Genomic DNA, 27,567 nt, shown 5'->3' with positions numbered 1-27,567 from the left:
ATTTCACAAGTATATGAGTTTCAGGAGACTCTACAACACTTCCGATTACTACTCACTACTGAGTCTGTGGTAGCGGATATGTTTCTAAAATAATTCATACTACATGAATTATGTCTAAGTTACAAAATCGAATACATTTTAAGGACGAGAACGAAATTATTAACACACATGAACAAATCATATCTTTTTATTTATTTTTCCGAGGGCAAAGTTTTCGTTATACTTAATATACATTTTTTGTTTCTTTTGTGAACCTTTTTTTGGCGGGAATTCTAGTTCTACGCTATCTTGTTTCCATAGAACATAATCCGCCGTTAAATTTTTGTTTTTACTGGGATCTATTTGTGGGTCAGTGTTGTTCCCTACGTCATCCTCAAATTCTTTGCTTTCATTATCCTTACTATTTGTATTATCATTGCTTTCTATCAGAACTTCAAGGGGTTCTACAGAAAGTGCTTCGTCACCATCCTTGAATGGAACCAAAATTGGAACTAAAATACGTAAGTTAAGTATTATATAAAAAGGGGCATTAAAGAGTTTTACTACAGCAACCTAATATATATAATGTGGTGATACGAGGCCTTGTTTATAGCTTAATTAATTCGTTGGTAATTTTACTTTTTAGGATTATCATATATTTTTTTCGGTTTAAAGCTAACGTTTATAATTTTTTTTACTTACCACATCGGGACAATGTACTGAGCATTTTTATATTATGAATCAGAGTGTTGCTCATAATTGCTATAATGTGTCTTTCAAGTAAGAAATTAAAGTGTGACATCATTCTATTTGCTGGACCTTCCACCGTCAATGATTCAGTTCTAAAAAAAAACTTATCTAGGTACATTGGTTTCTCAAATAGTGTACGTGTATATAGGCATGTAAAAACAAATCAACGAATTAATTACACATCTTTAATATTACTAACCTAGCTGGCTCAACAAATTCGAATGTTAGATCCGCGGACTCTGGGTTATTGACCATAGCGATGGAGAGTCTTGCAACGAGTTCATCGACTGATAACGTTAGTGTACCAGTTAGGGGTAGCGATCCCGTATTTAACAAAGCAGTATAGCCGTACGTTACCTGTATTATTTTGTATAGTTCAAATATGAAAAATATAAAATACATAATAGTTTTGTTTATTAGAAAGTGAATATCTATGGAAGATATTTATTTTTAAATTATATTGGTGGTGAAAATCTAGAACTTACAATGAAACGATAGAATTTTCTTCTTGACATTACAGAATATTAAAGGTTTTGTTTGATTGGTTAATTGATACCACGTATCCGCTAACATAGTTTCGTAAGAATAGAAAAGATTCTGCGAGTTCTAACTTTTTTGTAGCCTCGAAAATAAACGTATGTTTACTATAGTTGTCAGAAAAAATATTACCTTCAAGTTACTAAACGTCACCAGCGCATCTAGTTTGCGGATATTTTTTTCCTTTACACCAGTAGCTACTGACCGTCGATACAGGCTATCCAGTCCTCGCATAACGCCGTTTTTTAAATTAAGTTGCTGAAACAATTTACATATTTTGCGGTTACTATATACAAAGATTTACATTGCCGGAACAATTATTGTCTCGCTAGTATATTGTTCTATAAAATGAAAACTACTTTTTATATTTATACGACATAGAGTAGTAAGGAATGATTTTTTAAATTTAGAAGCCATGGTTAAATTTAGTCTATAGATCTTTCAAACAATTGAGTGAGTGAAACACAGTTATGTTTCTAATATTATACTATTATATGCGATATTTATTTTAAATTAAAATGCAACGTTTCGGATGGGGCAAATGTGTATAAAAACAAAAAATAAAGAATAGTTTATTTCTCGTCGTCATGAAATCACCTTTCATAGAACGTGCATGTGTGAAATCAATAAAATATTATTCCTTCTGATTTAAGTTTTAATACAGACTATGTATAAATAGAAAAGGTACCATTCCGTTGAAAGCGTAAATTGTAAAGTTCGGCAGTTTCACCGACCCAGCCTTGACCTGGTGCAGTTTTCGTATAATGACATTTATAGCGTTGTCCATAAAGTCGTTCAAAACCTGCGCCTTTTCGTTGTCATATCTCCTAGAGGACAAATCGACAGTTTTAAAGATATTGTGCTGATTTGCCTGTATCTTTATTTTGTGATCTAAGAAGCATAGTTATTATATTTTGGGTATTTAACAGTTAAACGAATTAGGATCCCTTATAAAATTTAAATCCCTCTTTCCCGTCAAGTTGTGATTACGGTACGGTACGGTAAAAAGATGCAGATAAGTGTAGTAGTAGTAGTTCAAAAATGAAGTTAGAATAGAACTAGTTTCGGCTAGAACAGGTTGCTTATAAAGCGTCTTTAGCATCTACTAAGAATATTTTTATTAATGGTTAATATAAAAAGGAATATCACAGTTGCAAGTCTTTAGAAAATATGCCTCATTTTCTTTCTATTTGGTTTACTGGTAAAAGCTGGTGATATAGCAGTAAACCACGTATAAGTCTGTAGGTGATTAGTACGTGTCGTAATGAAACAGTGATGTGTCCTGACAAGGACAGTTGTAAACGTTATCGTCATGAAACAATAATTTGTTCTGAAAAGAACAGTTAATTGCGTTATCGTAAGACCACGATATCGAACTGTTCTGAGAAGAACACGTTCGTACGCTTCGACGGTTGCGCGCAGAAAAGGTCAACTTTTTGCCGCGCCTCGATTTTATCGTCTACGCACCCTTTAAGACAAAATTAAACACATTCCACATTCCATCTTCACCTCTTCTCAACGAATTATTAGGAAGTTTTACTTTAACCAAATAGGGACCAATCAACTTAAACCAAAATAACCTTAAGTGGTGACCCCGAGAAGAACACCAAAAAAATTGAAGATGTCGAACACAGAAATTTCCGGTGCAGAGCGTCAAGTTTCATCACAACCGTCGAGCCAAGAAGTCTCCGGTATTTCACTGTCACTCCGTGTGCCACCTCCAGAACAACAACCAAACATCGACACCCTCATCGGTGAAATATGAAGGTTGTTTTTGGAAGTCGCTGAGCTACGAGCACAACCTCGCGACAACTACCGCAACAGTCGTTCTCGCCACCATTTACAATTACGCTCGCGGAACGCATCAACAAAGCGCAACGAAAACCGACGAGAGTCGCAGATGGAAGATCGAAGCCGGAAAAAATCTCCAATGCCGTACTGCTATTACCATCATCGCTATGGTATGGACGCGAAGAAATGCGCACCACCATGCAGTTGCAAGCCCATAACCCAGTCGGAAAACTAAAAGTAACGCTGGCCGCGGCGGGAACCGGCGTTACCGAATCATCACACCGCCTTTTCGTTACCGACAGGGTAACGAAACTTACCTTTTTGGTCGACACAGGAGCCAATATCTCCGTGCTACCAAAGACAAAAGGCTCACGCGAAAAACCACTGCCATTTCAACTCTACGCCGCTAACAACACGGTCATTCCAACATACGGAGAGAAGTCACTCCAACTTGATCTTAACCTCCGAAGACCATATACATGGAAATTCGTCGTAGCAGATGTGTCTAAGGCAATCCTGGGAGCAGATTTCTTGCAGCACCACCACCTCATTGTCGACGTAAAAAACAGAAGATTGATCGACGGGAAAACAAAGCTGGTAACAAATGCTCAACTCAGTACTGCAGACATACCTACAGTTCGTAGTATTGACATTGAGCAAAATTACCACAGCATACTAGCAGATTTCCCAGGCACAACCAGAATCACTTCAATGAAGCTTAGTCCCAAACATTCCGTTGAACACTTCATTGAAACAAATGGACCGCCCCTTCACTGCAAGCCACGCCCCATTGCACCGCATCGTTACGAAATGGTCAGGAAAGAATTCCAAAACATGATCGATCAAGGGTTATGCAGAGCAAGCAAAAGCCCTTGGGCATCACCGCTTCACGTCGTGCCAAAGAAGAATGGAGACCTACGCGTGTGTGGCGATTACCGAAGACTCAACGCCATAACCAAGCCCGATCGGTATCCCATACCACGCATACGTGATTTCACATACCAACTCGCAGGGAAGAAAATTTTCTCCACACTCGACCTCAATCGCGCGTACCAACAACTGCCAGTCAGCGAGCAAGATGTGGAGAAAACCGCCATCATCACACCTTTTGGTCTTTTCGAGTTTCCGCGCATGTGTCCTGGTCTAAAGAACGCCGGACAGACTTTCCAACGCTTTATTCAAGAAGTACTGCGCGAACTCAACTTCGTATTCCCTTTCGTTGATGATATACTCATAGCATCAATTGACGAGGAAGAGCACCGAAAACATCTACGCATCATATTACAGCGACTAGAAGAATACGGCATCACCATCAACCCATCAAAATGTGTTTTCGGCCAGCCAACTGTGAAATTCCTCGGTCACCAAGTCACGGCGGAAGGAATACAGCCACCCCAAGAGAAGGTACAAGCTATTACAGACTTTCCAAAACCACAAACCGTAGAAGAACTACGACGTTTTCTCGGTATGATAAACTTTTACCGTGAAAATATCAAAGATGCCGCCACCATACAAGCGCCGTTAAATACCTACCTGCACAACGTCAAGAAGCGTGACAAAACTAAGATGGACTGGACCACTGAATCAACGCAAGCTTATGAAGCATGTAAAGAGAGCATAAAAAACGCCGCTTTACTTGCTCATCCGTCTCACCAGGCGACACTTGCTATATTCAGCGACGCTCGCGACAAAACAGCTGGTGCCGCACTCAACCAATTTATCAACAAGTCATGGCAACCACTCGGCTATTTCTCGAAGAAATTCACCGACGCACAGACTCGCTACAGTACCTACGATCGAGAGCTACTCGCCATCTACATGGCTGTCAAACATTTCCGCAAAATGTTCGAGGGACGAGAAATAATAATAATCACCGACCACAAGCCGCTAACTTTCGCTTACACAAAAACAAATACAAACAGCGAATCACCGAGACGCACCCGACAGCTACTTTATATCAGCGAATTTACCACTGATATACGACACGTCAGTGGATCTCAAAATGCAGCCGCAGATGCATTATCACGTGTCGAAGCAATCACCTGTCCATCGCCGATCGACTACAATCTACTTGCACAAGCTCAAGAACGCGATAGCGATACCATTAAAGCACTCAGTCTACAGAGCAACTTATGTTTCAAGAAAGTCAACCTGCCCGTCTCAAACATCAAATTACACTGCGAAATTTCAACCTCACAGTTACGTCCGTACCTACCAGAAGAATACCGACGTACCGCATTCAACGCAGTACATAACGTTAGCCACCCTGGAATCAAGACTACGAGAAAATTAATTACGCAACGTTACTTCTGGCCCTCAATGAACGCAGGCGTCGGCAAGTGGTCAAAAGTATGCCTACAGTGTCAGCGCGCCAAAATACAACGCCACACATCAAGTCGATTATCAATTTTTTCACCAACCAAACGGTTCGAACACGTTCACATCGATATCATTGGTCCGCTACCTACCGCGGCCAGCGGTCATTGATACCTCGTGACAATGATCGACAGAGCAACGAGATGGACCGAAGCATACCCACTATGCGAAATAACAGCTGAAGACGTCGCCAAAGCGGTATACGAAGGTTGGATTTCCTGTTTCGGTTGTCCTGTAACAATAACAACGGACCAAGGACGCCAATTTGAAAGCAGAGTATTTGCATCTCTTTCTCGCTTACTGGGGATCGAAAAAACGCGTACAACTTCATACCACGCACAGTGTAACGGTATCATCGAACGATGGCACCGTGTCCTTAAAGCCGCATTAAAAGCAAGACTACAGACTGCAAGAAGCTGGATCAACGAGCTACCAACCGTCCTACTAGGATTACGCGCCGCTATGCGAAGTGACACCGGCGTAAGCGCCGCCCAACTTACCTACGGATGCAACATACGCTTACCCGGTGATTTCTTATCAACGACCCGCAATGACGTCATCATGGACTCTGGCTACATCGATCAGCTGCGCGACGCAATACGTAACCTGCAACCAATGCCGAGTCAACCACACAGCAACACAAAACCCATATTCGTTCACCGCGACCTGCAATCATGTGAATACGTATTCGTACGCATAGACGCCGTAAAGAAGCCATTACAAGCACCTTACGACGGACCCTATCGCGTGCTGAAACGAGACAGCAAGATATTTACGCTGCAGTTACCTAACCGTGAAATGAATATCTCTATCGACAGACTCAAACCTACACTATCGCCGAACAAGATGTGCCTACTGATACAACACCGAGTACTTGCAACAAGCAAATCACATCAAGTGCGAGCGAACTACATGAACCATCAAATAACCTGAAACATCAAAATGACAACAACCTGAAACAACAAGACACTGGGAACACCTCAATACCTACAAGAACAACTCGCCGAGGCCGCGTTATACGCCTGCCGGTACGCTTCGCTAGAGGGGGAATCCTGTAGGTGATTAGTACGTGTCGTAATGAAACAGTGATGTGTCCTGACAAGGACAGTTGTAAACGTTATCGTCATGAAACAATAATTTGTTCTGAAAAGAACAGTTAATTGCGTTATCGTAAGACCACGATATCGAACTGTTCTGAGAAGAACACGTTCGTACGCTTCGACGGTTGCGCGCAGAAAAGGTCAACTTTTTGCCGCACCTCGATTTTATCGTCTACGCACCCGTCGCATCTTGGTACCACATGTTACCACTAGTGGCCAGTGTAGGATAACTTTTGTATATAAATCTACAGTTTTTAAAAATTAAACACATTCCACATTCCATCTTCACCTCTTCTCAACGAATTATTAGGAAGTTTTACTTTAACCAAATAAGGACCAATCAACTTAAACCATAATAACCTAAAAGTCTTTATATGAATAAAACATTATCTTTTGTACACGAAAAATGTCAGCTTAAATGTGTAAAGAACTATGATATTCTTATTTTGATTGATATTCTATCTGCGTCCCATAGACTTCATTGTATTCCTTAATCCTTATGTTACAAATATTTTTTTGCCAGGCTCGAACCTAGGATAAGGTTTATCAGCCACCGGCAGTATTGTAATATATTAATTTTAAATAAGCTTACTGAAATTGAGCATTCATCTCCCTGCCGGCTAATCCAAAATACAGAAGGTAATCATTAAAGTAATCTTTAAGCCATAGATTAAGGTCAGATTTTAATCTATCCAGAAAACCATCTGTAATTAATTATTATTATTAAATACGCTCCATCTTTCGTCTTTCGTCTTTCGTCTTTTTGCGTAGAAATGTATTCATGCTATTATGAAAAGAGATAGTTGCGAACATGTGTACACCAAGCTATTTGTTGCCTGATTTTTTTAACTTTTAAATTGAAATTATAAAAAAAAGTTATATTCGAAGTATTGGTACAGTTTTCTAATTTTAAAATGCTTAATGATCGTAAAATGTCTACGGGGATATCGTTTGAATTTTCTATAAAGGCCCACTGAAAAACATACCTATATTTTGTTTTTCCAGACGTGCTGCTTGTTTGGACTCATTGATATGGTACTAAAATGTGAATATTAAACATTTTAACATGAAATATTAATTATATAATATTGTCAGAAATAATGGAGGGTACGACAGGCGAACTTGAAATAAAGAAGGCGATTGCGCGCCAGTACATTCTATTTGAGGCGTCCGCGTCGTGCTGTGCGGATGTTCCTAAATAATATGTAAGACTGTTTAATTATAACGTGGTTTAACAGTGTTTTGAAAGTTTTTCTGTTTATTTTGGTTGTATATTTGTATTTCTTTAAATTGTCTATATTCTGACTTCTTTTTTTACTTTTAGACATGTCTCTGTTTTGTTTCCTAAATGAATAAATATTAATATATAAAGACACACTTTTTAAACTAAATTTAGTTTGGGCGTTGGGAGATTTTAACCGACTTCAAAAGAGGTTAAAACGGTAAAAAAATGTAAAAAATTACCACCATAATAACATCGTCCATTTGTATGTCCGAGACTGCGAGTACAAGATTCAGCGTATTATGCAATAGGCGATAGCGTCCTTCCATTTTATATTTTACATTTTTTAATAGAAACCTGTCAAGTTAATTTATTGATTTATTGCATATTATTGTTCTTTTAATTTGAAGAAAGATTGAAAAATATTTAAAACGTTTTCATGTCCAATTTCTGTTGTATAATCCTTGGATTTCGTTAAATATTTCACGGATATGTACCTAATTAATATTTGCCTGGGATTGTTTGTTATCGATGACGTCATATGACCCCTGATATGTTTGAGTTCCAATGTTAAGTACGTTAAATATTTGAGATTACGCTTACGAAGGCAACATATCAACGTTATCCTGTTGGATTATAAGAAAAGTATATACGTATAGTAAAAGCATTAACTCGGCCTGTCCAAATGTTGGCATATAGAATAGTTTGGAAGGATCTTCATGAGTTACAGCGCGGTCGAAAGATCCCAACAAATGCAGGTCATTCAAATTTATCCTCGTATTTAGCACCATGTTCTCAAGGTCATTGTGGAGGTACTGGATTTTGAAGTGGGTGTCATTTCGCAGCTTCATACGGTGGAAGAATCTAAAAAATATATTTTCATACATTTTATTTAAGCCTTTTCGATGTAAATGCGTAAAGGCAAATACAGAGAGAAAAATTCATAGTTTGTATGCGGCTGGTGCATATTTAGCATAAAATATTAAATAAAAGTTCAATATTGTGCATATGTAAATGTATTTCCGACTATCAAAGGATTTACAGATTGACATAAAATAAATAATGTAGTTTCTTAATCCTATAGAAATGTTTCGTATTCATATTTATATATTATAAATAAATGTATACTATTTTATAACAAAATATACAGTGGTGTTGAATTACAGATGTCATTTAGTCATTTTATGGGGACGATAGCACTAGGGATACACTATACACTGGCCGTGTAGGTATTTCTCGGGTAGTTTTCGATAACTATCGGAACAAACATGTGTCTGAACCCGAAACCTAAGAAGACACAAGTCTGCGCGTTATCTGCAAACAAGACGCCCTTTGTCGCTACTCCTCTCTTCGAGGACATTCTCCTTAAAGCCACAGCCAACGTCGGAATACTGGGCGTTGACATATCGAGTGACGATCAGTTGCGCGGTCATTTGGTAGGGAAGGCTAAATTAAGGCGAGACGATTCTTTACTCCGGACCATCGCTTACTCTATATAGCGCAAATTCGCAATGGGCGGGAGCTCCCTAGTACCAGCTCCTTCTACTTGACTGTATTCAACGAAGAGCGGTTCGAATCGTCGATGACCAATACCTCTCCGACCGGCTTGATCCTTTGGCGTTGCATAGATATGTGGGGGCATTTTCTACCGCATTTACCACGGAGAGTGTTCAGAGGAGTTGTTCCGATTAATACCTGCAGCTCAGTTTCATCATCGGACGTTGAGTCAGAATACGAAATTCCACCCGTACCACCTCGATGTCCGTCGTTCTACAACTGAGCGTTTTTAAGGCAGTTTCTGCCTCGCTCTGTGGAACCAGCTCCTCGTCGATGTAGTTCCGAACCAATTTGACTTAGGGTCCTTCAAGAAACCGTACCAATTCTTAAAACGCCGGCAACGCTCTTTCGACGGGCCATATAGAAGTTCACTACTAATTTCGTGTTTATAAAACTTTCAAAAAATATTTTTATAAGGAAAGCGTCCACCTGCTGCCGTCCCCTTCTCATTAGCAACTTATGGTGCTCTTTGATTTATGGTTATTCTAAATTACTTTATTTCTTTTATCTTTGTAACTTAAAAAATTACATTAGCATTTAAGTATGAGGACTTTTGAATGTTGAATTTCCATATAAAGAGAGTTTCGTAATTTCAAACGTAATTAAAAGTTCACAACGGACCGAAAACCGAGGTGTTAAATTTTCTTTGAATTCTTGTATGTTTAAATTTCATATTTGAAATTAGCTTTCGCTCTTTCAAAGCTTACTTTCAGTGCCTTTAGTACAAAGCTTGCGGTTTTGGGAGGTTATATACCTAGGCTAAGTTTGACTTGGCTAGTCTAACTTGACAGTTAAATTTTGAATATCGACATTGATGTTAAAATTTAAGAAAAATACGTCATATCAAGATTATATTTTAGTCGTTTTAAAGATTTTTCTGTTTATATGTTTTCACTTTGGAGCATATTTTTATAGTATAAGCATAACGTGGGTATCATTCAAACACCTTTTGTATGGCAGTTAAGGTTTATAATAATTAGGCAAAAACATTCAAAGATCTTCCTACTAATAAATACTTAACGTCGTAAAATACTTAATGTCGAAATGTTTTAATTAATGATTATTTGTGTGAAACGTTAGAAATAATTTCATAACGTAATAATATATTTTAATAATGTGATGATGTAGTGATAAAATAATATAAGGATTGACTATAATGATATTGTCATAATGATAACTCATGTTATAATGATTATATTATTATTAAGATAAATTTGCACCCTATTATCTGTGTGTAACTATAGATTGTACCACTACAAATTTTTTGTACCATATTCATGAAAATAAATGTTATTACTATTTTAAACAATATTTTGTATTTAATATACTCAAGTAAGTCTAGCATTTGATGAGCCTTATGTCTAAAACAGAAACATATATATTTTAATTTATTTATTATATATAATTTGACATAAAGCAAGTAGATCATCTTCTGACTCTCGCCACACGCTTACCTTCTCTTGATCAGTGAGTGAGAGAAGAAAGTGTAAATTATTAGAGTACGTCTATACAAACGCTAAACTACGCAGCATCTTATACACTTACCGGTTTTTTTTATAGTAATTTTAAATACGGATGTATGTTATTTTAAATGTTAACAGAATATATAAGCTGGCTTTGCCAGACGCAATATGCAAGCAGACCATATCTTTAATAAATTAAATTAAAAAGGCTGCTTAACATCTACCCGCTCACCGTCTACAATCTAAAAATACGACTAAAGGACTGGCTTATGAATGCACCCTACGCAGTGTTAGAGCTTCTTCTGAGACCTAGTAAGTAGTTACACACTTTATTCATTCACCCACTGACTCACTCACTCACTCACACCCTCACTTATGCAGTCAAAGATGTTGATAACAGTTGAAAAATCAAAAACAAAAATAAATAAAATAAAAATGTGATTACATTATAAGTATATAAATATATTTTAAGGAATGTATAATTAATTTTGTTATGAAAGAGCTGGAAACCCTGACATAGGTATTTTTTACTTAAAAGGGTTCCCAAATCTTACACATTGTAATGTAATGCATATGTACTTAAAATTAATAAACACATTTTTTAATTACTATTTTTAAGTTCAGCATTTATTAAAACTTCGCTATTTTACAAACATTTAGGTGAAGTAAATGTCAATTTACGGACAACTACTTAGTATTCACACTGTAATGTTGAAAGCTCGTGAAAACTTGAAGCAAGGTATTATCATTAGCATTAGGTTCTGTAAAAATTTGGCTTCATTGTAGAAAAAGATTGCTTTTAGATACTTTAAATGTCCATCCTAATGTACGCTTTCTTAAGGTTTATTAAACAAACAACAACAAACTAATGTCCTTTCGTTAAATAATTTATTAAAACATTAGTTACACAAAAAAACTTATTTTAGATATACATTTACGACTAATTATATGTGAAATTAATACAATGTTTAGTATCGATTTTATTAACGAACCGACTATGAAATTGCGTAACAAAAAAACTAAAGCGACCGATGGTTTCGAGTATAAAATTTTGCCAGAGCTCGTTATTCTCACGGGTCGTAAATTCACATAATGCTTAGTTATAAAGTGTGGGTAGTAATAAGTAGTCAATCTGTCGAGACATTGAGCTACGCCCCTACCAGTAACTTAGCGACAATAACAACTGAGCGGTTTTTAAGGCAGCTTTTGCCACGCACCACTATGTGGAACCAGCTTCCCACTGTATTTCCGAACCAATTCTACTTAAAATTTTCAACGCACTTTCAAGCCCTATGTGAGTATCTTTATATCACTTAATATGAGCTCCCTGTTATGTAAAAAAGTGACCTTTACGTCAAACGATACCGCAATAAGTCCCAACTTAAAAAAAGGTTTTGAATCTGTCACATTAATATTGTCATTTAAAGTCAAATACACTGAGGCATTTTTTCAGACAACAAGTGCTTAGATATAGTTTTAAGCAATTATTTTTTTAAGTCCTATCACTCCCAAGGGGGACGAGATAATCACGGCGGCCTTTGCCAGGAGTCGAATCAGAATCCATAATTGGATATTGTAACTAACCATAAGTTAGACAAGTAGGGACGCGTCGTCACAGTTTCTTTGCGATAACAATCTCATTTTACGGTGACGAGCACGGCTGGACAGACATCAATTACGACGTAAACGTTATATTCTAAAAGACCATAATTGCGGTATTTCAGAAGATAAATCAAAGGATACGATTAATATAACTGGAAATGTGGTTTCTTTTTACGAGAGTTAATAGAAGTAAACTTTTACTTGTAATAGTGTATTGTCGCGATTTGGATTTAAATATGTTTTATAACAAAATCAACAATACTTCTAAATCTAGATTTATTAATTATTTTCTTTTATATGCCTTGAAAGTGGTACAAATATGAAATAAATTACTCTACACAAGCAGCCACAGCAAACTATCATGCAAATGTCAAATTATAATGCCTTTGCAATAATTAAATTATTTATTATATCATCATTCTATGTTAGAACATCAACATTTATAATCTAGAACATTATCGTGTGTTCTGTAGCTTTGGTTAAATTGTGTTAGCACCAAGAGTTACAATAATCTTCTGTCTTTTTACAAAATATTTTTATATATTAATTGTGTAAGTTTAAAATGTTATGTACTCACAAAACATTCTTAGGAGCCCTCATCATACAATAGCCGCCCAGATTTATCCCCGCCGGTATAAGACCGCGATTGCCTGCTACATGATATGCGGTTCGTTCCGCAACACCACCAGTGTTTACTAGCATCTGAAAAATTTATAATCTTGACATAAAAGGCTCTATTAGACATCTGACAGGTAATCTATAGAAAGAAAGCTGGTGGCATTAATCTCTATAATCTACTTACTTTTACTGATGATATTTAATAAATATAATCCCAATTGGTTGAAATACGACTGATAGAAATATTGTCCTAAAGGCATAAAACATTTCAGAGTATTTTAACTCAGTCTTTTCATCATAAGTATATATTACGTTAATTCATAATATGATATACATTTTATTTATATCTATTATTCGTAATTTATTTATTAGAGGTCATATAACCCAAAAGTCTTAGGTTAGATTCCCGCGCGAAACGACAACTTCTTGGAATAGAACAAAAGATGGCGGATCTTATAGAAAGCAGTCATAATTTAATATTGACATAGATGCAGGAATAACCTATCATTCATTGTAATGCATGAAAATATTTGGAAGCTGCAAAATGAAACCGCGCTTGGCGTGATTAGAATAATTAATATTAAGTACTCATATGAACAGTATAAAGGTACATTTATTTTATATAAGACAGTTCAAGAGATTTGGCGTTGAGCCATAGAGCATATAAATCAAAGTAACAATGTAGTTGACAGTGGCTTTTTAAAATGCTGTAAGGTACTCTTTACTTTATCTTAAAATACCGTTAAACTCTGTTAGATTTTAACTTAAAAGTAGCACATTCAAGAGCTAGACGTAGGCCGAGGGTGACCTGTCAAATGACAAAGAAACTGAGCTTTAAACTTACCTTTAGCATCTCAGTATCGAAATTATCACTACCAACTGCAGCTTGAAAATTTTGGCGCACTTCAGCATATTTCGCTAAAAAAAATATCTCGGAATCTGTGCTTTGTATAAGACATATAAAGTATGTATTTACAATATATGGATAGCGTGATTATCTGATCAAAACCACCAGCATATATGATGAATATTATGAGTGTGGAGGAACTGAGAGGTATGTAAAGACCGTAGTGGATGTCTGTAGGATGTCCCTAGGCAGTAGCAGCAGGCGTGATAAAACAATTTTTTATAGAAAAGTGGACTATCAGGCAGAAGACTCACCTGCTGTTAAGTGATAGGGATAAACTGCTAGAAGGCTCTCATGTATAAAATATGTAGACATGCTTGGCAGACACGTGAATTATTATACATATGTAATCGATATTTAGTTTAAATTTTTAACTCTTAAAAAAAATATCTACCGTCCAGATTGTCTAAAATATTAAAATATTTGTCTACACTGAAATTTGGCCAGCAGTCACTAGGCTTATGGGCTGTTACATTGAAAACTTCCACATCTTCTGGAACTATCAGTTGCTGCTTGTCATCATCATGAAGTATTTCATTTTCTATAAGAGAAATGCGTTAAATGCATATACGTTTAATCTTGTTATTTTTAGTGTCTTACAGATACCAATCAGCGAGAATCCTTATGTAAAAGGTCGTTAAAAACACGGGGGGCGAGCGGATACAACTAATAACAGAAAGACATTTTCGTAATTCCTTTTTCTAAAAAATCTCAAATAAATTAACACCTCGTTCTTCCTGTAGAATTTAGTCATTCCATATGTCAACGCCAAGTAATCCGATGCAGGCTTAGGCTTTAAGGAGAGTGTCTTCAAATAGTGGAGTATCAATGTGTGTTTATTAGCGGAAAACGCGCAATCTTGTGTCTTCGTTTAAATGAACTATAATGCCTGACCGACTTCAGACAAAAGTTTCCTTCCTCCTTCAGACAACTGATCGAGTAATATGTGCACAGCTAAAGAGGAGGAGGAGGAGGAGGAGGCTAAGGAGGCCAGTGCTATCGGACATAGCTAGAAATGTTGCTAAGTTGCAGGATAGTATACATTCAATTCCTTACCATCATCGGAGGTCCGTTTTAGATGTGATTTTGGAAAAACGTTGGGTGTACTTATAATCAAAATGAATAATATATTTTTACAAAACATTTTCCGTCAAAAATTCACATTTATTCAGATTCAGTCATAAAATTCGCTTTTAATTAACTCGAGACTGCATTGAGTCCTTTAAGCTTATCAGTATTTTCACTTTATTAAACCATTTCGAAATGAACTTTTTATTTCAATGTAAATAAATAATATGTTCATTCACATTCACATTTGTTTGATACAGTTTAAATATGTTAATAATTACAATTCTCTTACTTAATATCATATTAAAAATTAATAAAAAGATTTTTTTTAAGTTTGGTCCCTATGGTAGACCCTTTAATACTGGCAGCATTTCCTTCTTTAGCTTAAGAAAATTGTAAATTCTATTTATTCGGTTTTAATAACAATGACAATGCATGACTGACATGACATATAATCCTGTTTTATGCGACCTATCGACGTCTCTTACATCGTGTGTGTACAATCTCTCTCTTTTCAGTCGGTAGCTCCTGTCAGAGCGTTGTGGTCAGTAAGGATACATCTGGAGCGGACAATCTGTTTTCACAGGTTCCGTGGACGACCACATGATCTTTCGCCTTCTGTGTTATCAACCATGATCAGTTTCTCCAAGTCAGTCAGTCAGTATCAGTTTCTCTCTTCCCATCGCCTCTGCGCTAATATATGATATAAATCGTTGTCAGCATATAGTAAAGAGGCGAGTCACGGAGATACGGAGTTGAGTCAGGATCGATGTATAGGTGCGCTTCGCAGTCCACGGTATACTTAAAATTCGCCTCGAGCACTTCACCTCAAAGGCATCAGTCATTTGCTTTTCCGTGCCTAGATTGTTCTTGTTTCTACTCCATATAGAAGATAGGAAATAGGTTTTAAAAGTATAGAATAATAATTATAATAATTAAAGCTATTTGTCGCATTATAATCTCATTCCATCGCTAATATTGTTGTCGTGGTACGTTGATATATTAACAAAATCAATCCATAGCGGTTGAATTAAGAAACCCCTTTCGTATTGTTATATTTTATAAATACTTGAATTAACACCAAGTTTTACATTGAATAAAGAAATAATGCATTATATAATAATAATCTTAATAGAAAGCCTTTATTCAGACAAAAAAGGGTATTTACTAAAATGTCAAGGACACGGTCGACAACTTTGTCTGTTTGCCCAGCTCTGGATGAGGTGTCTTCTTTTTATGTTCACTACATAATATGTAGTTAATAGCTAATATCTCCAAAAATTAAATAAAACATTTGACCTAAACTATGTACTTAACTATCGTTAGGTAATTATTTAGAATTTTAAACCTAATTAGGCACGTATTTATATATTTTAATTTTATTGTTCCATACCAGAGTTGCCTCTAAAATATCGCTTGTTTGGCATAAGGCCGCTCGTTGCCTAATAACTTACGTCACCTGCTTTTTATATGTATAACTTGACTTGCGAACTGGTTGTAAATGTAAATTTACAGTTAATTTAATTTGTTTTTCTTAACGTTCATAAGTGTACATGTTTACCTATATGAATAAAGATATTTTGATTTGATTTGATTTGATATATTTTTGCATAAGGTGTATTACGAAGTGTAAGTAAATGTATAAATAAGATAGAAAAGCAGAAAATGTGTGGTAGTGACGAAGAATGTAAATATTCTATAATAACTGTTATTTTTAAATTCAGTGGAAAGCAATGACTTGTCATGGAAATATTAGTGTATGTATTAAAACTATATATTATTATTATTAGTATTTTGTTTATTATAGTTGCCGGGCTGTATTGTAATATGACGAATAATAATTTCTGTTTTCGAAGTTATATATCATCTTATTATGAATCACTGATTCCCTATTGCATTTACATGTTTAATAATCGCTTCCAGCCTTGTTTAACCCTACAAAAATAAGAAATTAATAACCATTTGATAATTCAAAGTTAATTTTCAATTTATTCATGAAAGCATTAATATTTTATTTCAACGCGAAATGTCGTTAAAAACGTTTCGTTTTTATATTTTATGTTTTCTATTCGTATTTGAAGGACATTCAGCGGATATAGAGAGTACCCTTAAAAATTATTTCAATAGTGGTAAATAATATTTATGCAGTTCTTAATTGATTCTATTTTTAAGTGATAGTAGCGAGGCAAGTCTGCTTCTCTAAATAAACTTATTATATATAAGTAATAAATAAGAAGCCTTTAATGCTGTTTAACTTGTATGCGAAATGTAAAGTAATATCGTAATTTACGGTACAAGAGCAATATTTTGTTATGTTAGTCGTTACAATTAATTTTTATGTTTAAGTTTCCATTTCAAAGCTATAAATAATGACTATAGCTATAATAAAAACAATCGCATTACTACCCGTTTTTGAGGCAGTATTAGCCGCGCACCAGCTGCCCACTGAAGTATTTCCAAACCAATTTGATTTAGGGTTCAAGAAAAGACCGGCAACGCACTCACGAGCCCTCTGGCATTGAGTGTCCATGGGCGGCGGTATCACTTAACATCAGGTGAGCCTCTTACCGTTTGCCCCTGTTCTACAAAAAAATAATAATATAATAATAAACGATTAAAAATCTGTAAAATTGTAAAATAATAAATTATATTTTGCAGACATATACACCGGATTTCAAAAAGATTGGCAAAAACATAGAAAATCATATGAAAATGCAATAAAATTAGTGAGTATATCTGGCTAACTAGTACTCTGTAGTATAACTGGATAGATTATTATTTGTTTATTTTAAGAATCGCCCTATACTAGTGCTCTGACACAGCTTGTTTTTTTTTAACTTAATGAAATTTATATTAAAGCGCCAAATCGAGTTTGATATTTCGTAAAATGTAATACATAATATATTTTCTTTAATATAACAATGAATGTATCATTAGAATTTCAATTTCAGGCTCTAAAGGATAACTATGGATATAAAGGGATGAATGTCTATATTAGAAAGTCTGCCGACGCACACAGAATAGCAAATGGCTTCTATTTGTCCGACGGTGTAGTTGGAGTGTAAGCTGTTAAGAATCTCTATCGCTTTTAGGGCTATTTATTTCTATTAACTCGTAATCTTTATTCATTTATTACATCAATATCCCGGTTACGGAGAGTTGTGTACCCTGGATTGGAATTTTATTGGGAATTCGTAATGTTCGTAGTATGAACACAATTCTGTCTTATATTTCTGTTTTGGAGAGGAATGTTGACACAGCGGCTTCAGCGTGCGACTTGCTTTCTATCTACGCATTTAACGTTCGCTCGAACGGAGTAGGATAACATCATGAGGAAAACGACATGTCTTAGACCCAAAAAGTCGTCGGCGTGTGTCAGGCACAGGAGGCTGATCACCTACTTGCCTATTAGATTGAAAAATTATCATGAAACAGATCTAAGGCCCAGACTTAAAGTGGTTGTAGCACTGATTTATTTACTTTATTCCGTTTTTTGAGTTCTTTCGTTGTATTATTTGTGTTCAGTGTTTACGGCTCATATTGGATTAAATTTAATATCAAATCATATCATGAATACTTCGGAACGTTGTTCAAAAAGGTTATATAGGTTTGTTTGTTATTTGTGTTAATTCATCTGGAAAAAGTATTATTGACTTCAGCAATTTATTGGTGATCAAAGAAATAGGTAGATTTTTTGGATCTGCGAGGTTTTTGTGACATATCAACTTCTCCATGGAATTAAGAAATTATTAATATTAAATACAAGCTTTCCGTAATATTATTTATCCACTATTAAGTTATTAATTGTTATTGATCTTGGTAGCGAATACGTCTAGTCCAATTCACGGCATTAGTTTGAAGTTGTGATATGAAGTTTGAATAAAGCACAACTTAAAAAATTTGAAGTTGTGCTTTATTGGGTTCGGGCTATTTTTGCCACCGTTTTGAGCGTTTTTCTAAGTATGTAAGTCATCCTCAACATTTTTTTTAAAACGTGATGCAAACTAGGTATATAATTGTATATGTAATAGATTCATTATCAATTTGATAGTAGTCAGGATGTGTTTTTAATACGTTACATATTCATTATTATTTACGTAACATATTTCAGAATGTTCCACGAAATGTTCTTGGTCGAATTGCCGCATCTCTCTGCACCGGAAGTGACTTTTGCGCTTGCATCAAATATTCTACGCATCAAGACAGGTATCGACAAGATATTAATCCATACTCGATACACGCTCTTCAGAAATCAATCAGATGTTATTTATGGGAATCCAAATGATATGAACTCACCATTTACATACGATGTTGTGGATAATATTGGAAATGCAGCGTACGTAAAAATCATTTTACAGTTCGTTACGCATAGTTTTCATTACGTCGCACTAAGTTAGGGTTTTTCATTATAATAAGAAGTATGTAGCTGTATTTATCCCTGATTAGTTAACAACTTATATGTATATAAGTCGTATATATTATAAGTAGATATAAAATACTTTTTGTCGACTGCTTATGGGATCTTAGGTTAAATCTTGACTTAACTAACTATTAACTCGCTAAATGTGTTCAGTTTAGAACAATAATAATAAATAAAACTCATTAAAAGTGTAATTGACAGTATATTAATGTACTGTAAGATATATATGATCTGTAGAGCAATGTAGTACCACGAGGAGCTACAAGGTTGCGACACGTAACAGTCTCCACATAAAAGAATAAGTTCGTTCTGGGTAAAATGGAAGACTCGATGCCACGTTCCATTTGGCTAATAGCAGATCTATCAAAACTGACTGTGGGAGGTGATATAACGGCCCTATAGCAACCACCAATAACGTCACTGTTGGGGACGCATTAGCATTCATTAAAGAGACCCCTTGACTAGCTTCTACAACAACCATCTTACATTACGTTGACATCGCCTTTTACTATAATGCCCGACTCGTACAGTATTTGTAGAAAAGCAATTGAAAACTTAGAACTTTTAAACTCGAAAATTTATGATATTCTAGTATAATAGCCGAGAACTGCAAGTTAACAGGCTATGCGATGATTAAATTAAGTGGACAATCAGTTGATATAGGACACAGTACGTTTGCGGTTACGGAATGTAAATTCAGCATTGAGGTAATTAATTGATATATTTGATAACTTGAAAGTCGACATTATAAATACCGAGTACTGAAATTCTGAAAAATCCAAAAAATTCTGTAATAATCTTCCTTATTCATGATTTATTGCATTTTTGAGTTTTGTTGTTGTTTGCTTCAAAAAAGCAGTGTTGGCCTAGTGGCTTGAGCGTCTCTGATTCGTAGGTTCTGTCTGGACTTTGAATGGACTTTCTGCCTATGTCAAAGACTCACTCGTAAAATGAAAGAAAACGTCGTGAGGAATAGAGAAGTCTTAAATCCAAATCAACGACACGTTAGACGGAAGGCTAATGACTTGTCTATGAAAGAAAAGGATGCAATCTGAGGTCATATAGGGTTGTATCGCCTCTGGATTAATATTATTATTTATTTCATTTTTATGCTCGATAATAATGTGTTCTCATTCATACATATGAATTTAAAGTAATGAGTAATAGCTCCACTATTACACTGGCACTCAAACCCCAAGGGATATTATTTTAATTTTGTCATTATTTATAATATTTTACTTTCAGATATCATCCCCAGGACTAGGCCGTGAGCCAATCATAGCACAATATTTCAATCAACCCCAAAGTAATTATTTGTACTACATATAATATTTGTTTAATTAAATTTCACATTTTCGCGTTCTAAACGTTCTGTTCTGATCTGAATGAATGATAAATATTTATGTGTCTTCTGTGGCCAACTAAGTGAATGACAATTTGAGAGTTGCGTATTTATTTCAATTTAGCTTTTATAAACTCATTACAACGTTGTCGTTGAACACTAAAAGCACGGCTAAATTGTAAAATCAAATGTAGCAATAAATTACATTAAATATCTTTAGTAGCGTTTCCTAAGCGTATTTAGACGTAAACGGTAGCTCGAACCTTCACCGTATCAATACGTTAACACACACATTGTAACATTTCGATTACTTTGACCATAAATAATTAATGAAGTTGATTAATTACTTTTTGACCTGACATTCAGGAATGGAATTTCGGGTAGAATTCCAAACCAGTTACCGCACTTATTTATACATATACGTATCTTAGTTTAATTTTTTGGTAGTTCATACATACGTATTAATCAAATATGACCTGTGACCCCTGGATTTGCACTTTAGTCAAGTAGTTTGAATCTCTTTCAAATTCATGCATTTGCTAATTAAAAAAAAATATCTTATTGTAAGTAAATGTAATAGGTTTATTATTATTTACAATGAAATTAAATATCTTATATTTATTGTAAGACACCAAATCTTATTACCACCTCATAGACATGTCAAGCGATTTTTACGATTGACTACTGACAAGGCTCGGCGTTTTTGGCGTTTTTGTTTTTGACAAGGCCAGTCTTTCTAATTAAGGTTAAAGGCAGACTTTAAAGGAATAAAACAAAAAAGAAATTGTATATTATAATTTAATCGTTTAGAACTTAAACATAACAGGCAAAATACACTATTCTCAATTTTCTTAACCTACATAGTATTAATCAAAATAATTAGAAATTAATAAAAATGTAATAGTTTTGTTTAGTTTATTATAATAATTTATTTGAATATATAAAAAATCTTTCTTATATTCAATTCTTTATCGACTAAAGTTATGGAAAAAATGACTAGCAACTTTGTTTAACATTAAAAATATATTTTGTCAAAACTTTTGAAGCTATAAATTTCTTATACAGGTAAATCTCTTGAGAAATTGATATCGAAACCAATTCGTGAGGAGATGCTGCCGAAGCTTCAAGCAACTTTATTGACTTACATCAACACTACATTAATATTCCAAGACCGTTTGTCTGAGTTTCGGTAAGATTACAATATTTTTGTTTTATTAAATATTAAAGAAAAAGATAAAATATTTATTCTTTACCATTCAAATGCTAATAAAGTTACTCCCGAGAGTAATCAAAATATGAAAGAAAATAAATTATACGTTAATTTTTATTTCAACTTTTGTACACTTTTTTATCTAACGTTGCACTTCATGCATTTTATTATAATCTTTATTTAATATTACCTAGGGTGGGCGGTTATTGGTAAGAAGGTAGCCTTTTCCATTGAAATAAAACAAACATGCGAGAAAAGCGCCAGCCCTGCTCATAGTTAACTTCTGACGCTTTAGAGCAATTTAAAAAACTTTGAGGAGGTTTATTAAGTATAGGTGTAAAAGGTAAATTTTCATTTCGCCTTTGCTTGGTAAAATACATTCGAATTGCTTTCTTATTGAATGGAGGGTCTTTTTATACTAATATTTGGAAAATCTTGAGCTGGTCCCTTACTATAGTCCAATAAAGTCGATACTGACTTCGATGTATTGGTATGCTAGTTGTAGTTCTCTCATTCGTAGCGCTGATGTCGCAACGTTGCGATCGCACAAAACGAAGAAGTCCAACGTCAAAATTTTAATTACCGTGAGAGTTATAGCTTTTCCATAGCAATGATTTTTTAATTATGTACGAGCCAAAGCTGTACATACGATTTATAAGCGTGGCGATTTCCTAAATCGTCGGAGTTACGTCCCTAGAGTATAGACGCCTAAGAGAGTGCCTAACTCTCTTCAACAGTTACATTGCATTTACTCGTTTCATAGCAATTAACATTTCATTATTGCGCCTATATCCTATTGTTGTACGCGACTGGTTAATATAGAAAAAAATCCTCTATTATTTAGACCACCCCGATAACCAAGTGCCCATACAAATTACTTTGTCTTTGGGCTTTATACAGGTTGTGATATATGTTTCCATGAGGTTAATAGTTTTCTCAGAGTCTATTTACTATTGGAAGTTACAGAATAAGGGCTGTGAAGGTCATTTTAACAATCTTAACCAGGAATTTCGAGTTCCTTCTTGAACTTGCACCATTGTATTCGTATTCAAGTTTCTTGACAATAGGAAACCTTGACTTGCTGTTTACTTATTAAACAATTTATTATGATATTTACACATTTGAATTATTATTTCAGTATTATCCTAGTAATATTTACATCTGTAAAGAGAGCAGTGTTGGCATAGTGGCATCAGCGTGCGACTCTCATCTCTGAGGTCGTAGGTTCGATACCCGGCTGTGCATCAATGGACTTTTTTTCTATGTGCGAATTTAAAAGTAACTCGAACGGTGAATCGCATGGAAACCGGCTTGCCTTAGACCCAAAAAGTCTACAGCGTGTGTCAGGCACGGAAAAATGATCATGAAACAGATTCAGAAATCTAAGCCCCATAACTAAAGATGTTGTAGCGCCACTGATTTGTTTATTGTAAAAGCTGAAATTGGTTGCTCATGCACGAAATGGAAATTCACTACAGAGATTATTGTCTGATTGAGTAAAACCACCCAAAATACAGCTGTTATATGGCTTACGTACTTCAATATATTACATTAAATTGTATTTAACCCATTTGAAAGCTAATTTATTATATCTACGCATTATTAACTTTACAACATGGAGGAAATCCTCTACGGCAATATAGAATTAACCACTATTCAACTAACCAATTATTATTATAATAGGAAATCCCAACGTAAAATATTCAAAGAATCATCGAAGTACATACTTAAACTTATAAGGAGTTCAAATAAACAATCTAAACAATTGAACAAGGCTACTACAGAATTACAACCATTTCATATCACATGGGACGTGGTAAGTGATGAAGGCAAAGACAGTTACAGCTTGTAATTTCATTGCAATTATTCACTGAATTTACGAAGCTTTCTATAATCAATAATTAGACATAATAAACTGTAACGAAAGGTAGAGCCCCATTCAGAGATTAAGGATACTTAGATTTTAGTCGATTTAGATTTCTCTTCTAACCCTGTTAAAAATATCCAGTTTTGCAAAAGTGAGGAAACTGTTAACTAAGTGTCCTGTACACACGTAAAAAGTAAAAAAAACAATTAACATACAAAAAAATAATGAATATTCGTCAGCTGTTAACGATATTATTAGCAGATGCTCTTCCCTTAAAGAAGATTTTCCGGCTTACCAAAAAGATACTATAAATAGATACAAATTTTATTTGAAACTGGCAAAAAGTCTGATAATTGTATGATTTTTTTAATATAATCTTGAATATTTGTCTCAAATCTCGAACAATGACATTTTTTTCGTTTAACCATAGATTTTGTATAATTTCAGTGCGTTGAAAAAGCGTGCCCTATCCATGTCGGTGTAAACGATGTAACCGTCCATGGGTTAGATTCAGCCTTCTCGGCACACAGAGGAGGACCATTCAAGTTGCAGTGTTTGAAAATCGGTGAAGCTCTAACTTTTAACTATGTTCAGGTATTTGAAATATTTAATTATTACACTTTTTTACATGTCAAAGATCGTAATCATTGAGCAACTCAGTAGAAGAGTTTGCAGTATGCAATTTAGAAATTGTTAACTTAATAAACATATTAAAATCCGACTCGAAGGACCAAAATGTACGGTTCAAGGGTCATCGAGGTGCTTTAAATATTTTACGGTTTCTTGTCTTACTCTATATTAACCATTCGCGTAACACGTAATAGAATATGAGCGAAATATTGACGGGCTACTTGCTATGTACCGGATGAATGCAATTTTAACAATCAAAGAGAGTGCCTACGTCTGGCTATGCTCTCGGGGTGTAACTCCCATGATTTAGTTAATTGCTATGAAACGAATAACAGTAATGTAGAAGACAGTGCCTGCGTTTGTCTATACTCTCGGGGCGTAGCTCCGCGAATTTAGGAAATTGTCAAGCTTATAAGAGATCAAAATGTACAGCCATGGCATGTACATAGGGAACATGACGCTTATAAAACTAAGAAAGTCTGAGTGAGCAAAATGTGCAGCCTTGGCTCGTACAGTTAAGTTTAATAATAAGTACCTTTTTAACTGCACAAAGATACTCTTTTCTCTTATTTAGGTACGTGGAAAGGTACATTTTGAAAATCAAACTATTAAAGTTACGCAAAATTTCTTTGCTGAAATAGACGATCTGACATTTTCCATTGAAATTGGCATCGATAACCAAGTTCAAAACTATAATTTTGTTGATTGGAGGTATGTATAACAACTAATCCTGGTTTAAATTGGAAGTTATTGAGAGTAAACAGAGTTAATTACACAGAAAATGTTATATTTGTAAATTTAGATTAGATTGTCAATTTTATTTAAATACATTGTTATTAAATATTGACGTGAATACGTCTTTAAATTCATATCATCATACTCATCCAAAATAATAACAAAATCGGGGTATAGATTTTGGCTATGTAGTTTCGTTCTATCCTCTACATCTAGGATTGTTTCTTGACAAATAAATAAAAATCTATAATATAACTATACCAATGGATAGGAAAAGAATAAACAAAAACAGTGACGCATCCCACTCGGTGGATGCGAAAACGCCGCCGTTTTGAGGTTATATTTCCGTATCGATAAGATAACTAACTTTTGACTCTAAGACTATGATGTTAGTTCAATAATCAATTCTTTGTCATCAACTGTCGTTCAAATCTATCGCTTATAACCGATGATGATGTTTGGAACAATAATGTTATTACAGGTCAATAGAGCTGTCAATAATGGATTTTAAAGGGAATATAGAAGAACGAATGAACGCCAATTCATTTATAACTGGTTATTTATATAATGAACTTCCTAAAGCGTTAACAGAATATTTACACAGGGATTTTGGAGTAAACGCTAAATCCGCCAAGCTAATAGGGCATTATTCTTCATGGAGTAGAGAGAAAAATGATTACGAAGAGAAAACAGAAGAAATAAGCAAAGACCAAGCGCTCATAGGCAAGAAAATTTATAAAACAGACAAAGTAAAGAAGAAAAAACCATTACTGCTATCGTTAAATAAACAGCACGACAATGGTTACATGATAACAGTTGGTAGTGATGATGATAGAGACAAAGGGACGAGTCTGGAAGTTGATACATTAAAGAAGAATTAGATAGTGAAGTAGTCAAAAACGGAAAGAGCATTGAATGGCCCTGAATGTATAGTTATTTCAGCCTCAAAAACTTAATAAGAATTATTAATACATAGTTATATAAGAAAATTAATATATTCTGAAAAATTCCTTTCTAATATATTCTAACATGTGGATCTATAAAATATTGATGTATTACGAAAAACGGTTCGGGGGATACATAATTTGTTAACAATAAACAGTCCTCAATCGATGTTTCCTTAAATCAAACTTATTAATGAAAAGGCATACAATTGTACTATAAGGAAAGTTTAGGAACAATAAAAAGTATAAAAATACACTGCTTTTAAGTATAATAAAAAATAGTTTACCATACTCTCGCTATATATTTGATTGAGGGCGTAAGTCAATAAAATTGGCAAATCGAAACAATTTAACGTTATAGCGAATCACAATTCAACGTGGCGATCTATCAAATTCCACAAAATCTATTCGTTCTTACATACAGTGCAAATGCCATGTACCGTCCCTCGATTTAACGACTCCCTAAAGCGTCGAAATCGGCTTTGGTTGCTTTAGCTTGTCTGTCATACAATGATACACTCTACATAACATTGCCCCCACTCTACATAACGACAACAAATGAGTAATAAAACACTTTTTAAGTTGCTAAAATTAGTAAAAACTGCGCAGCAGTGTATGTTATTTTGGCGCTTAATTATAATAGCCCGCAATAAACTCGACTGTCGGCATCATACAAACTTACGAAGAAATTCGTTCTTTTGTTTACAATGGGATTGCTTGCACGTGTAGACTGTAGTTGGCCATGAGTAATAAGTAGGAGTCACGGGTTATCTTATTTCTTCTCTGATTTTAACGACCACTCTCTATAACGTCATAAAATGCACAGTCCCTTCAGTGTCATTATATAGTGCTTACACTATAAAAGAAAACAATTTTTTTACCGGATTAAAGCTATTTGTATTATTATAAACTTAAATGTTCCGACGTTTCGCGTGCTTTATAGCGTGCGTGGTCACGTTTATAATAATAAAAATAGCTTTAATCTGGTAAAAAAATTGTTTTCTTTCAATATGTAAAAGCTATGTTAACCAAAGACAATACTAGAGTTTACACTGTATATGATTTTATCATGACAGTTTTATATTGTTTGTAACAGTTATAAATGAATTTTCATGTACTAATACTTGATTTAACCAAGTTCACATAGGCTTTATTCAATAAAATTCGGATATCTTTCAACTGAAGCCAACAAATCTGAGTGTTGTCCTCTGTACACGGAATTCCAGTTATACAGTCCTACCTATATTTCCGTTGGGATTGGTCCAGTCAATTAAGGTATATTACTTGCCTTTGGCAAACACAATTTCGATTTTCACAACTTCTTTGAATAACGATGTTATTAGGTTCAACAACCAACTAATCCGATCAAGTACACCTAATAATATAATTACGAAGTATATTTAACAAACATTTTTAACGGTTTTTTTACTTACCCAAAAAAAATCTAAA

General features: G+C 34.6%; 2 protein-coding genes across 3 annotated transcripts; one reads left to right on the top strand and one right to left on the bottom strand.

Moving 5' to 3' along the window:
- Nucleotides 1–171: 171 nt before the first annotated feature.
- On the bottom strand, nt 172–15,165 carry LOC123710321. Of its 2 annotated transcripts, none has more exons than XM_045662140.1 (13): nt 14,959–15,165; nt 14,297–14,443; nt 13,840–13,913; nt 12,955–13,079; nt 8,428–8,619; nt 8,001–8,112; nt 7,520–7,571; nt 7,126–7,237; nt 1,955–2,093; nt 1,399–1,524; nt 929–1,086; nt 682–821; nt 172–491 (listed from the first exon to the last, which is right to left on the bottom strand). In XM_045662140.1, exons 1-13 carry the CDS (start codon nt 15,044–15,046, stop codon nt 178–180), a joined length of 1,779 nt encoding a protein of 592 aa, XP_045518096.1. In that variant the 5' UTR covers nt 15,047–15,165; the 3' UTR covers nt 172–177. The 2 variants fall into 2 exon arrangements, with proteins under 2 accessions (XP_045518096.1, XP_045518095.1); XM_045662139.1 differs by having other exon boundaries at nt 7,998–8,112; nt 14,959–15,164.
- A 1,784-nt stretch (nt 15,166–16,949) lies between these two features.
- Nucleotides 16,950–26,372, top strand: LOC123710436. The gene is made up of 11 exons (XM_045662306.1): nt 16,950–17,099; nt 17,629–17,696; nt 17,922–18,031; nt 19,082–19,306; nt 19,983–20,097; nt 20,636–20,696; nt 21,798–21,921; nt 23,626–23,758; nt 24,257–24,403; nt 25,014–25,150; nt 25,656–26,372. Exons 1-11 carry the CDS (start codon nt 16,997–16,999, stop codon nt 26,053–26,055), a joined length of 1,623 nt encoding a protein of 540 aa, XP_045518262.1. The 5' UTR covers nt 16,950–16,996; the 3' UTR covers nt 26,056–26,372.
- The last annotated feature ends 1,195 nt before the right edge of the window (nt 26,373–27,567 follow it).

Source organism: Pieris brassicae, chromosome 5 (assembly GCF_905147105.1).
Source record: "Pieris brassicae chromosome 5, ilPieBrab1.1, whole genome shotgun sequence".
Lineage (NCBI taxonomy): Eukaryota > Metazoa > Arthropoda > Insecta > Lepidoptera > Pieridae > Pieris > Pieris brassicae.
The sequence above is the reverse complement of the archived record's forward strand: the minus strand, read 5'-3'. Positions and strand labels throughout refer to the sequence as shown.